Below are 14,041 nucleotides of genomic sequence, written 5' to 3' on the forward strand. Positions count from 1 at the left end.
CACTGAAAGTGATGGAGTGACGGGGCTGCATGTGGAATGTTGAGGGGGGGACACCAGCAGGGGCGATCAGCGAGGGGCTATATGTGGGGTGACCAATGAGGTCACTGATTTGGGGGTGATTAGTGAAGGGACGCTCCTGTGCAGTGCAGGCAGGAGGTCGGCTCACCGTTTTCCGTGTCCGCCGTGACCTCGCTCGGAGCCCGGCTCGGGCCCGGGTCCCGGGGCGCCGCCACCGGAGTCGCTGCTGGAGTGTGCCCCACTGAGCGAGCGCGACGAGCCCCGAGGCGGCGCGGGCTTTGCACGCCGGCGCCCCCTGCGGCGGGGCGCGTTGACCGAGGACCGCGATCGCCTCCTCCTCCTCCGCCGGCGCCGGCGCCTGGCCGTCCCTCCCGCCGCGCGGCCCCCGCGGCCCTGCGACGACGGCGCGGAGCGGGGACTCTGGCTGTCCTTCCCACGCGTGGGCGGCGTGGGCGCGGCGGCTGCCTTGTCGCAGGCCCGGGGCGAGCTGGGCTTCTGACGGGGAGAGAGGGAGAGAAGGGCACGGAGGGGCGGAGAGGGGCGAGAGGGCGGGGAGGGATGCAGAGGGGACCGGAGCAGAGAAGGTGGCGGATGCACCGGACGGGCGCCGGAGGGCGGGGGAAGAAGCAGAAAAGGGGGCGGAGAGGGTGCAAGCGGGATGGAGAGGTTGGAGAGAAAAAGAGGAGGAATGGAGGAGGGGGGAGTGTGAGAGGGCAGTGGGGTGGGGGGAGAAAAGGAGAGAGGGCTTTCACCGGGCCTAGGCCGCGGGCTGCAGCCCCGGAGCATCGCACACACGGTTCCCGCGCCTGCCCTGCCTCTACCTCTCCTGAGTGTTCACCTTCTGGCCTCAACATAGCAGACCATGCAAGGTTCTCAGCATGCATAACACAAGAGGGACGGAGCGGTGGGAATGGAGGCTGCAGGGGAGGGGGGAGCTCCAGGATGGGGCACCAGAGGGGTTGGCATTGTCCCCGCATGGGGGACAGACGATTTCCCCCCAGTAGAGAGAAGAGAGAGGTACCACACTGGTAGGTCAAGCCAGGGCCAGCCCACCAGGGCCAGGCTCCCCCCACCAGGGTAAAGGGCATGGGGGGGGGTTGTCACACGGCACACAGATGGGGGAGGGGGCAAGATAACTGAACTAAAATTCAACCGAAGAAAAGGAGTCAAAACAGAAATAAAAAAGAAAACCAAAATAATATAATAACGGAAACAAAAATACCACAAATATCATTATATACCCAAATCAAAATGATCTGCTGGGGAACCTGACTTTATTATTATTATTTTCTCTCTGTTAATATTTGGCTTTGTTTTGGCGACCCTGCCGAGAGCTCAGGGATGTCCAGTAGCTGACCGACTGTCTTTCTGTTTCTCTCTTTTCTTTTTCTTTTTTTTTTTCATTTCATTTCTTTCATTTCTTTCTTTTTTTTTTTTAACGTTCTGATTTTTTTTTTAAGTCCCTCTTGGTTAACGTCCACTTACCAATAAAGTGGCACTTCCTCCTTTAGTAGGTAAGTTGTGTAAGAAAAGGGAAAAGTGTGGTAGCATAAGTTCATCATTAGAGTCACAAAAATGCAAGAGAGATAGAGAGAGAGAGAGAAAAACGCAACCACCCCCTCTAGGCCCGAGAGGAGGCCGATTCACCTCTAGCGGACCAGCAAATGTCCAGCTTCTTGGGCGTCAGCCTGTGCCCTTGGCTGACATCTGAATAGGGCTGTTAATTTATTTCTTTTCCAAGAGTGAGTTAGGACCAGAAAGGGAACCTGACGCCATCCGACGTCCTGGCTGGGAACTAGAAATGGAGACTGCTACTACCTCAGCGCCATGGAGCTCTGGCCAAGTGAATAGCCCCACTCTAGGCTTCCGTTTCCCCCGACGACCACGCCAAGAGGGTTTGGCTTTTGCTTCCCAATGTCTCTTCCAGGGTAAATGGTTCAGGATTCTCTGCCTGGGTCCTCCCCGGCCTCCCCACTCCCCCTTCGCAGAAGGACCCTCCTGACTTTGGGCCCCAACCGTGCAAGAGCAGATGCTTCTCACTATTCTCACCACTATTCGGGTTACAGGTCTGTCCCTGACACTTGCATACTCGTCACCCAGCCAGATCTGCCGTCTGTAAGCTCAGGTTTGCTTGTTTGAGGCAGAGTTTTGCTAGGTAGCTATGGCTGGGTTTGAGGTCTTTTTGTTTCTGCTTCCCAGGGCTGGGATTAAAGGCATGTACAATCATGCCAACACTCTCCTTTTATTCTTTCTTTTCTTTTTTCTCTTTCTTTCTTTTCTTTCTTCCTTCCCTTCTATCTCTCTCTCTCTCTTTCTCTCTTTCTCTCTCTCTTTCTTTCTTTCTTTCTTTCTTTCTTTCTTTCTTTCTTTCTTTCTTTCTTTCTTTCTTTCTGACACAGGGTTTCTCTGTGTAGCCTTGGCTGTCCAGGAATTTAATCTGTAGACCAGGCTGCCCTCAAACTCAAGAGATCCACCTGCTTCTGCTTCCTGACTGCTGAGATGTGTGCCGCCACCACCCAGCTCTTTCCCCTTTTCTTTTCTTTTCTTTCTTTCTTTCTTTCTTTCTTTCTTTCTTTTTTTTTTTTCTTTTTTTTTTTTAGATAGGATCTCACGAACTACAGGCTGGCCTGGAATCTAGAATTCAATACATAACCAAGATGACCTTGGACTCAGGAGCCTACAGAAATCACCTCTTAAAGGCTGAGCTTACAAAAGCACATCACTGTGCCCAGCTTGTTTTGGTTTTAGACTCGGTCTTACTATATAGCCTTGAACCTGAAATCCTCTCGCCTCACTCAGTCTAGTCTCCTGAATGCTGGGATTATAGGTGTGTGCCACCACTGTTGGGCATAACCCCAAATTTTAGCATAAAACAGGACACTACATCCTTGATGCTGAGGAAGGAAGACGTGGCTTCGTTAAGGGCCAATCAGGGGGTCTGAGCGGAGTCTGTTCAGGGTATCTGGCTATCACTGATGAGGAAGCATGATTTCCTTGGCCTGGCCTTCGACGTTCCTCACAGAGGGGATGAGGGGCCCAGACCTCTCTTCAGGGCTCCATAGAGCCCCACATAGAGCTACAGCCAGGAAGTGGGGCTCACTGATGGACAGTAGAGCTGACTTGGGATTGGTTGTAGTTGACTGAGGCCATCATTGAACACTAGCCATTGCTGGAAATGAATACGCTGTGGGAGTTAAGGAGCCATGAAGACTTCTCCCAGGAGAGCTGGTCTTCCTCCCAAAGCAGTGGCAGGCCTAGGTAGCCAGAGTGGGTATGCTCTGCTAGTCAACCTGACCCACTCACTAAGTAATCGTCACTTCCTGGTCAGCTTAGGCTAGGTGAACAAGAGGCTGATTTTTGTTTTATTCTAGACCAGGTCTCTTGTAGCTGAGGCTGGCCTGGAACTCCGAACTCTTGATCTAGTTGAACTTCTGATTCTTCTGCCTCCACTATCCGAGTGCTGGGATTACAGGCGTTTTTATGCGGTGCTGTGGATCAAACCCAGGGCTTCATGCATGCATGCTAGGCAAGCAGTCTACTGACTAAGCTACATCCCTGACCCCATTTAAAAAAATTCAGACAGGGACTCCCATAGCCCAGGCCGGCCTCAAATTCTCTGTGCAACCAAAGATGACCTTGGACTCCTGAAAACTTCTACCTCTGCATTATGTGCCCGGATTACGCCACGCCCAGCTTGGAGGCTGGTTGTTGTAAAGAAACTTTCATTCTCAAAAGGCATCTTCAGAAGAACCTTCAGCTTCCTCCCCAACCCCAACAGGCAAATAACATCTCACAGTCTCTGGTCTGTACCAGGGTTCTCTCATTGAATTTCCTTCTAGGAGGCAAATGAAAATGGTGTCTCTAGGATCTTCAAATGCATCCTGTGTCCAGGGTGGTCAGCTTGTCAACTAAACAGAGATACCAGGTAAGGGAGCCTTAGGAACAAAGGCATGGCAACTCAGAACCCAGAGTCACCATGGTCCCCTGTTTTAAGGCTACTCTGGTCAGGGGAGGCAGCCAGACCAGTGGTGAAGGACTGGTTACTGGGATTGGGACCAGATTGGAATCAGAGCTAGAGACCTGACTCGAGGCAAGGAACAGGGTCAAGGAGGAAGATGAAGTCCATGATGTCCTTTGCTATAGACAAGCAGGAATCCCCTCTCACCTTTTCCCCTGTCAGTACTACAGACTGAACTCAGGGCCTCATGGATGCTAGGCAAGTTGTCCTACCAGCGATCTACAGTCCCAGCTCCCTCCTTGACACTTGTCACAGGGTTCCATGTTAGGACTCAATATATAGCCAAAGTTGACCTTGAATGTTTAATTTTTTTTTAAAACTAAAAGGGTGGTTGCTTACCCCCGTAACAGTCGTACCACCATTGCATCAATGGGCACATCTTGCCAGAATTTGGACTTCTATTCTCCCTGTCTCACTCCCACGAGCACCAGGGTTACAGACATGAACCATCAGGCCTGATGGATGAATTGTTTGACTTATAACCAATGCTTTATGCATGCTAGGCAAACGCTGGCAACAGAGCCAGTCCCACGCAGGTCCATATTGACTTGGAGGTGGGGTAGAGTATTAGGAGTAGAAAGGATTTGGATTGGATGGCTGAACACCAATATGTTTCTGTCCCTAGTCATTGAGGTCCAAGCCAAGAAAGGTGACTTTCTCCCTTCCTCCCTATGTCTCCCTCCCTCCTCATCACTTTTCTGATTCCTTTTGAGCTTACTGACCTCCCCTTATAAGAACTTATGCTAAGTTTCGCACTAGGTGGGCCCTGCTTCCCCATTGATAAGATGGGGATCTGTAGAATCTTGGTTGGCTTGGTCCATGGATGGATTGGCCTATATGCTCACCCCCCAGTCTAAAAGAATCAGGGCAGGGGATGAAGGCCTGGGGTCAGATGGGAAGAGTCCCCTGCAGCCCAGGATGGCAGACGATACAAAGAAGGTGCTGTCAGACACTCCTCTCTCCAGAGGCCGCTAAGAAAAAGTCACCATGATGCTGTCGGAGGCTGCACCTCATCCTCGGCTTGACTGGGCCTCCTTCTTCCTAGGGGTTGAGTGAAATCCAGGGTTTGTAGAATTTATTTTTTCCTTCCTTCTTTCCTTCCTTCCTTCCTTCCTTCCTTCCTTCCTTCCTTCCTTCCTTCCTTCCTTCTCTCGCTCTCTTTTGTGTTCCCGTGTGTGTGCAGATGTATTTGTATGTGTGTGCATGTGGAGGCCAGTTTTCAATCTCGGGTGTCATTCTCCAGGAGCTGGTCATTCTTTTTAAATTGTATTTTTTTTTTAGCAGCTATATATCTTAAATTACACTTATTTATTTATTCGTGTGTGTGTGTGTGTGTGTGTGTGTGTGTGTGTGTGTATGTGTGTGTGTGTGTGTGTAGAGGACATCTTGAGGAGACTATTTTTCTCTTTTGACTTTGTGAGTCCCAGGGATTGGACTGAGGCCCCCGGTCCTGGTGGCAAGCACCTTTACTCCCTGAGCTATTTTGAGGACCCGGGGTTAGTCAATTAAGCGAGGTTGGCTAAGCAGCAGGCCCCAGGCATCTTTCTCCTTTGTCTTCCCAGAAACTAGGATTAGAAGCACAAGCCGCCATCTTTGGCTTTCTAATGTGGGTTCTGAGGTTTGAACTCAGGTCCTCCTGCTCGCAAAGCAAACACCGACTACACTAAGTTATTTTCAGCTCTGCTAGCGACATGTTTTTCCCCTTGTACAAGAAGAATTTGAGGGTCAAGGGCAATAAACCAGGATGGAGGAAGGAGACGGTGGAAGCAAAGGGGACAGGGGACAGAGGCAAGGAAACGCCTGGAGTGATTTGTCCTTGTGCTCTCTGCACCCCAGGACTGCTGCCTGCCTGCCTCTACCCCACTAGCTCCCCTTGTTGAGAATCAGGAAGTCTTAAAGGGCGGAGCCTCCAAGTCCTCCTCAGGCTGAGGCACCTCCACCTTTCAGACTCCAGGCCCTTCTCCCCCTTGTGAAGAACAACATTGCCATGTCCCTCTCAGCAAGCCCCATTCAAGACAGAGTTCCAAGAAGCGAGCTGGCCTGACCCTTCCTGGAATAAACACAAGAGAAGTATCTAAACCTTCCTGTTCCAAAGTCGAAAATGGAGAGTTACCAAGACCTCACGATGGCTACCGGGAGCTCAAACCTCTGTGGTTATTTTCAGGCAGGACTGGAAGCCGATGGGAGAAGGAGGGGAGGGTGGCACCCTAAGGACCCCCTTCTGACCGCCATTTTCCACACAGCTAGTTGAGCACTGGAGTGGCCATCACAAGTGTCATGTGATATAATAATACTCATTCTACCTCGAGTCACTTTGGCTATTATTAATAGTCTCTTCTGGATGATTCTGCAACAAGGGATACCATTGAATCCTCAAATTCAGAAATTCAGCAAAAGAAAGGACGCTGGGGACTTGGAGGAGTCCCTGTTCTGGGAGTAGATAAACTAAGATTTTATACCATTCTGAAAATCACCCCGTAATCTTGGCCAAGTAGGTTCTTAAGGTCTAGAGCCTGCCCCAGGCCGGCTCCAAACCCTCTGAAGGGACTATTATCACATCTAAGTTACAGAGCTATGGATCTCCGTGGTACTAATGCCTGTCACTATTCCAGAACGCTAAAGCTTGTACCTCCAAGCCTCACTGTGCCACCATAAAAGGACTTGGTCTAAGTCTAGAGTTCATTCATTCTGGTATAGTAAACCCCAAAGGGTGCAATGGGACTTAACTTTGAACTTGACCCTCAAGGTTCTCACATCCCATTCTTCTATTGCTTACTGCCTAGGTGAGCCCTGGAGGACTGGAGCATGTGTGGTCAAGGCTCCTAGCTAGAAGCTGGCAAAGATGAAGGTTAGGGGTTCTGCAACCACTCCGGTCAGTAGCAATCAAATCGGCCCCAATGCAAGCACACAGTACAGGAAGAGACATGAAGATGGAATGTTAGACCACACACAAGTGCATTCAGCCAACGATGAGAATGAGGGAGCGTGAAGGGGGGACTGGGAAGAGGAACAAGAGGTGGAGAGGAAGAAGCAGAGACAACGGAGATGAGGAAAAAGGATGGGACTGCAAGGTCATCGGGGGTTAGGGATAGAGAGTGAAGGGGGCCAAACCACAGTCCAGGGGACAGTTCAGGTGGCTCAGTTTGGAGAAAGGGTAAGTGAAAGATTAGTTAAAGAAAGAGAGAAAAGAGAAAAAGATCAACTTAGAACAAAGTAGAGGGAGGGAGGGAGGGAGGGAGAAAGAGACAGACAGACAGACACAAAGAGAGGGGGGAGGAGAGAGAGGGAGGGAGAGAGAAGAGAGGGGAGGGAGAGAGAGAGAAGAGAGAGAGAGAGAGAGAGAGAGAGAGAGAGAGAGAGAGAGTGGCCACACTTCTCTGAGCTGAGAGCCAGAGAGCAAGTGGACAGCTGTGCCAGGGTACCTACCTTCTCAGTGGTCAGGGACGGGGGTGCAACAGTTAAAAAAAAAAAAAAGTCTGTACATAGGGAATGCAGAACACCTATGACTCTAAATGGCCCCTGCTCTGAGCCAGCGGAGGCGGGGAACAGCCTGCCCAGTGGCTTCTGGGTGTCACCTCTGGGATGGAAAGGGCCACTTGTGAGCCACCTCTGTTAGATTCATTATTTATTTACTTATTTAAAAACCTTTAACCACAGGCTCCAATAGCCAAGCTTTCCTTAATTCTTTACATAACAAACTCCCCAGAGGGCATGCATGCAGGCTAATGAATGCAGAAGACCACAGGGTGGGTAGAGAAGGGGCAGGCAGCTTGGGAGAGAGGCCTCAATCTGGAGGAGAGAGATGGAAAGAGGAAATAGGCACAGAGAGATGGGGCACAGAGAGAGAGAAAGGAAACAGAAAGGCCAGACAAGGAGAGGGAGGCTGGTTAAAGGAGGTCAGTGGCAAGAATGCAGAGGGCAGGATGAGGACTGCATATTTAAAAGGAAAAACAACCACAGGTTCCATTTGGAAGACGGATCTCACCTCTCGGATCAGCCCCATGGTTTCCCTAATATTTTATCTTATTTATATGCTTTTTTTTTTTTTTTTTTTTTTGAAACAGAGCCTCACATAGCTGTGGCTGGCCTTGAACTTGCTACACAGCTGTGGCTGGCCTTGAATACCTGATTCTCCTGCATCTACCTCTCAAGTGCAGGGATTCCAAGTGTGCACCACTAGACCAGATTTCATGTGGTGCGAGGGTTCCAGTCTTAGTACGCATGTGTGTACCAGACAAACACTGCCGACTAAGCCCCATTCACAACTCTCTTCCTTCTCCTCTTGCACACAGTAGGCCCGTGTTCTGCTGCTGGGCTACATTCTAAGCTATCTTTTCACTTTTGATTTTCTTTCTCAGACTAAGTTACTGTGAGTGGCCTTGGTTGGTCTTGATCTTGGGATCCTCTTTCTTTGGCTTATAGGTGGACACCACCAGGCCTGGCTGTGCTTTTCAGAGATACCAATGGCGTGTCCCCAGACTAGAACAGCATTTCTCTCGAGCCTAGAATGCCTAGCTTGGAAAACTTTACCTGAGTTAAATTTCCAGTGTCTTCAGCCCCCCCCATCTGTCTCTGTCTCTGTCTCTCTCTCTGTCTGTCTCTCTCTCTCTGTCTTTCAAGACAGGGTTTCTCTGTGTAACCTGACTGTCCTGGAACTCTCTCTGTAGACCAGGCTGGTCTTCAACTCAGAGATTAGACTGCTTCTACCAAGTCCTAGGATTAAAGGCCTGACACTTGGCTTCCCCTGCCTGCCAACAACACCCAATAAGTAACACAGGGAAAGCCGGTTCCTTCCTCTCTGTGTGGTCCCTAGTTTCTTGCAAGGTCCTCTGCGAACTCAGAAACACCAGTTTTGTTAATTTAAAACATGAAATAATTCCAGCACCCTGGGATTAACAAGAGGGCTAATTGCCCCTCCTCACTTAGCAAGGAATATTGGCACGGCTGCTATTTCTTCTCTGGAGTTGTGTTCCCTTTTAAATTCTGATCACAAGAGAGAAAAGATATGGGCATGACTAATGTAGACTTGAAGTTCAAACACCATCTCTGCATGAGAAGAAAGGCTTCTACAGTAACACACACACACAAGCAAAGTTCTAGAACACAGAAGAGAGAGAAAAGGAAAAACAAAACCCCAAACAAACCCAGAAAGATAGCTCGTATTTCCGTACATTACAAAATTGTTTTTTCTTAAATAAAGAAAAAGTAAATAGAAACCGAAAAACCAAAATAACAGAAAAAAAAAAGACATAAACTCCCCCACCCTCAACTAAACAAGATATGGAATTATAGTATTACCACGTTTCAAATGGGAGGCTAAAAAACAAACAAAGACATAGGTGGGGTTAAAAATGTCGAGCTTCTCCTTTTTCCATATCTTTCTTCCTCTCTCTTTTTCTTAAAGATCGTATCTTAATACCCCAGTATTTATGCTCAAAGACATTTAATTTTTTTTTAAACAGTGAAGGCACCATCGACATCCCACCCTCCCTTACCTCACCTTTCTGGGTACAGAAGAACCAGTTTTTTTTAACCCCTCCACCCTCCAGTATTTCTTTTTTTTCTGAAAATAGAGGATCCAAACATAGGCTGGAGACCCAGGATGGTTTCAGATTGTGCAGGAGGCAAGAGTGAAGGAGAAGAGTCTGAACTATGATTTGTGATAAGAGTAAACAATTTTCTTGGGAAACTCCTGTGGCCATGTGAAAATGGGGTCCTGTTTTGGGCAGGAGATACAAAGTACTGCCTAGACGGAATGCTGACCTAAGCCATTTGGCACAAGCCATCTAAGTACTGTTGCCATTTTGTCCACGCTGCAGGCATCTGGTTACAGTAGCCATTTTGTTTATACATGTACAAGCTCAAGGGACCTTGGACATGGAAATTGCTCAGGTTTCCAAGACCAAACAAAAGGAATCAGAAATGGGATGGGACCTGGTTTGAAAACAAACAAACAAAACAGTGTTTTGGAGTATCTCAGGAGGCCACAGATGGGAGATGTGCTCGTAGGTCTTTTGTGCTTTGGAAGTTGGGGAATGGCCATGCTACTTTTCAGGTTAGCCCATCAGTTTCAGCCCCTGCTGGGCTGCTTTAAGATACCCCCTTGTTCCCTCTTTCATACCCAAGACAGATCCAAGGGATGTAACTGTCTTCACAACTGGTGACCTAACCACAGCTTTAGGAGCTAGGCCAAGAACCTGGCATTCTTTCCAGGTAGGACAGCCTTAGAGGCAGATTCCTCCATAGAGATCCCGAGAATGGAAGTTTTGTGCCTGTTTCCCTTCACATTCCTCTCTGACGCCGCAGGAGGAAGAGTATTTCAGAAAGAGGGGGAGGGGGTGAAAGAAAACAACCAAAACCAAAAAATCAAAATGAAACTGACATGTACAGGTTCATGTTGGCTGCAGAGACCTGAATGTGAGGGAGGGCCAGCTCGCCACGTGGATGAGGCATGTTGGGTAATGCATGGCTGCTGTAGAACAGACCCTGCTATCCTACCCCAAGTTCCAGAGCACACCCAGAGGCCCTGCCAGCATTGCAGCACCCTCTCCCTGAGAGGCCTCAGCTTCATGCTCTGATTGACAGACAGATGGGGTCTATAGATCCTTGAGTGGCTCATGTTGGGGGAAAAAAGGTCTAGTGTTTTGTTTGGGCTCTTATGATCACCTCCCCTGCTCGCAGATCTAGAGGTGACCCATCCCGAGGATGGGTGGGCGCAGTTTCTGGTGGGTGTAGTAATGGTGGGGGTGCTGTAGTTGTCTCAGTACTGATACGCTTGGGAAAAGAAGCTGACAAGTTGGAGACACTGGTCCAAAGTGGGTAGTGCGGGGCCAAGTACAAAAGACCCTCACTGCAGGCTCCGGAGAGAAGTGGAAAGGGTTAATGGAAGGGGTTAAAGGGAGGAAAAGACTCAGAGAAGGGGTAAGAGCTTTGGTGTCACATGACACCCGCTGGAGTTTGAGTCACTTTTCTCTAGTTCCTGACAGAAGTGTTTACAGTCCGTGCCTGCTCCCTGAAGGCAAGAAACCTTGGTGGATCATTCCCCAGCCGCATATCCAACCATCTCTATGCTCAGGCCTTCTCTGACCTTCACTCTGCCAAGCCGAAAGCAGCCCAGGCCTGCAGGTGCCCACGCACCCCCAATTCCTCACCAGACCACCAGGCCCGGGTGGGAACAACATCCAACCGACATCCAACTGAGCAAAACACCGGACACCCCTTGCGGAGCACAAGTCGGAGGGATGGGAACAGGGAGAGCGTCTGTCGGGTCACCTGAAGACCCATCGGGGTCCGCTCCTTCTGCTACCCTGCCCCACCCTGCACGGCGCAGTCGGGGCAAGAGACGTGGCGAACCCTCCGCAAAGCCAAGCGTACGTACATCGGGCGGGCTGTGCGCCGAGCCGGGGCGGCCCCCGTGCGCTCCACTTCGCTGCCTGCTGCCTCCGTTCTGCTGGGGCGACCCCCATCCGCTGCCGCCCGATGGGGACGGCGACCGGCTCCCGCTGGATCGCTGGCTGCCTGTCTTCCGTCCGTCATCTCGGTGCTTGGGGCTCAGCCTGGGGGAGCGGAGGGATGGGGGGAGCCGGCGTGGGACGCCCCCTCTGCTAGTGACCTGGTTCCCAACTCGCGCTTTCACGGTGAGAGCGCCCCGAGCGAGCCAGCCCTGCACACTACCTTGATTTCCCATTTAAGTTCTTCCTCCATGTGGACACCAATTTGCTTCTGGTGGATGAACTTTAGTTTTGGGCAATGCCCAAGCACCCCAACCCTTAGGGATACAACAATCCCCTCCATCCCGAGTGTGCGTGCATGCGTGCATGGGTGCATGCATGGTGTGTGTGTGTGTGTGTGTGTGTGTGTGTGCACATGTGCGTGCATGCGTGCATGGTGTGTGTGCATGTGCGTGTGTGCGTGTGTGTTAAAGTCAACCTCATCTAGCCTAGGCTGGCCTTCAACTCCACATCTAGTCTAGGATGATCTTGAACTTCTGATTCTCTTACATCTCTGAATCGCTGCGGGTTGCAGGCATGCACTGCCACAGTTGGATTTATTCAGGTCTTGGGGTCAAACCCAGAGCTTCGTGCACACCAGGCAAGCACTGGACCAGGCTGCCCAGAAGCATCCCCTTTGACCCCGCCGCGAAGGTTCAGCCTACCTGTTGGGTGATCCGGAATCGCTGTAGTGTGAGGACACTGAGGGACTGTGGGAGCTGACGCTGCTATGGTGGTGGGACCTTCGGCCTGGAGACTCAGTATGAGGCCTGGGGTGGGCAAGAAGAGTCAGTCTAATGGAAGTGCTGCTTGCCTTGACCATGTTGTAGCCTGGCCTGGCCTCAGGGACTTGGGCTAGGTCCCAGAAAGGTCACTGTGGGATCAGCCCCACCCCCAGCATTGTTTCTTTCTTTCTTTTTTTTCTTTTTTCTTTTTTTCAGAGCTGGGGACTGAACCCAGGGCCTTGCACTTGCTAAGCAAGCGCTCTTCCACTGAGCCAAATCCCCAACCCCATGGTTTCTTATATAATTCACCTGAATGGGTCTGGGTCTGGGTCTGGGTCTGGGTCTAGGGTCTCCAAATCATCTTTGAGAGTTAGGGAGAAGCACTTTTCCTGAAGACAGTTCCAACTTCCAAAGACCATCTCATCTCTCACCTGGTCTTGGAATGGAGGTGTGTGGCTGAAAGGGTCAAGGGACAGAAAGAATGCATGGGTGGCAAGGGACCTAATCTTCATCCGTCCTAAGTGGCCCCTGGCTCCCAGGGCTAACTCAGCAAATCTTGACTTCTCCGTTTGGCGCAATTAGAGAGCCATCCTTTGGAGTTCAAGTTGCCCTGAGAGGTATGATCCGAGGTGTGTTTAAGAGGTTGGTTTGGGGGTGCTTAAAGGCCAAGTTTTCTGAGGGGGTGGGAGGGGAGCAGAGGATGTGTTTACCTCTTTCGCTCTTTGATTTTTTCTTTTCGTTTGCTCTTGAGGCTTCTCGATCTGCAGGGAGCAGAGACCAAGTCAGGTACAGAAGCTTGGAAGCTTGAAGCAAGATTTGCTGAACTTCCCTAGCTGAGAGGGCTCTGCCCATCTCACCCCATAGGGACAGCCGGGCTTCACGAAGAGGGGTGTGCATGCATGTGGTGCTGGCGGGTACACTTCAGTGGGACTCTCCTCCTGTCTCTTTCTGTCAGATTCTGCTTTCCATATAACATTTAATGATCTCACTCTGTCTCCCATACCCTCTCTGATGCCACCAAATCCTTTCAAATCCCAAACAAATAGAAAACAAACCCCACAGAAATGTACCTCCTAAAAGAGAGAAAGGAATAAGAAAGGACTTGGGAAAGGGAAGTCGCCTGCTTGCTTTGGGCCTCAACCTAGAAGCTGACTTAGTAGTACTACTAGCTCACTTATGGGTCCAGTCCTGGTCCGAGGGGCTGTACATAGCATATGGCCACTAGAGGGCAGCAGAGGCCCATGCTACCCATTCATTCTGGAAGGGAGTGGGTAGGGCAGAAACGGGGGAGTGGGGCTGGGGAGGGATTGGGAAAATAAAAAGGATAGGGTGGGGGGAGCTGTATAGGCCTGTCCACCACCAAGTACAAATGGCCCTTTGTAAACCCCACCAACCGAAGGGCCTGGGGACTCTACTCAGGCTCAGGACTGGGAAGAGAGTCTGGCTCCTGGAGTAAGGGTACAATTGGCCTATACCTTTTGATCCCGGATACTGAGTTTTCTACTAGCTTATGCCTGGGTCCCTCTTTTCTCCCTATTCATCCCTGAAGCCAGCACCATGGCCCAGCAGTCAGGAGACCATAGAGAGCCAAAACACCACCTGTAGCCATAGCCTAGGCAACCCATCTTCTCCCCACTGAGCCAACCCAGTTCACAGAGATGCTCTGGCCTGGCAGGCCCCATTCTATGCAATCTGGGGCCCTGATGCTTCCATTTTCAAAGAGGGCACCTCCTGATACACCCTCTGGACACAGGAGCTGCAATTCTGGAAATTCTTGGGGCTGAACTGAG

The 14,041-nt window shown here is 50.5% G+C and overlaps 1 protein-coding gene across 2 annotated transcripts in view; it reads right to left on the reverse strand.

Annotated features, from left to right (window-relative positions):
• The window catches only part of Srrm3 (serine/arginine repetitive matrix 3), a 40,668-nt gene that overhangs the window by 5,895 nt on the left and 20,732 nt on the right, over window positions 1–14,041 (reverse strand). The window contains exons 8-12 of one of the 2 annotated variants that reach the window (XM_032886476.1): window positions 12,962–13,012; window positions 12,192–12,296; window positions 11,415–11,592; window positions 1,504–1,523; window positions 167–510 (exon numbers count right to left, since the gene is read on the reverse strand). In XM_032886476.1, coding sequence (XP_032742367.1) covers window positions 167–510; window positions 1,504–1,523; window positions 11,415–11,592; window positions 12,192–12,296; window positions 12,962–13,012 — 698 coding nt within the window. Of the gene's footprint in view, window positions 1–166; window positions 514–1,503; window positions 1,524–11,414; window positions 11,593–12,191; window positions 12,297–12,961; window positions 13,013–14,041 lie in introns of both variants that reach the window. The other variant, XM_032886475.1, reaches the window with a different exon arrangement.

This window comes from Rattus rattus, chromosome 16 (genome assembly GCF_011064425.1).
Source record: "Rattus rattus isolate New Zealand chromosome 16, Rrattus_CSIRO_v1, whole genome shotgun sequence".
Classification (NCBI taxonomy): Eukaryota; Metazoa; Chordata; class Mammalia; order Rodentia; family Muridae; genus Rattus; species Rattus rattus.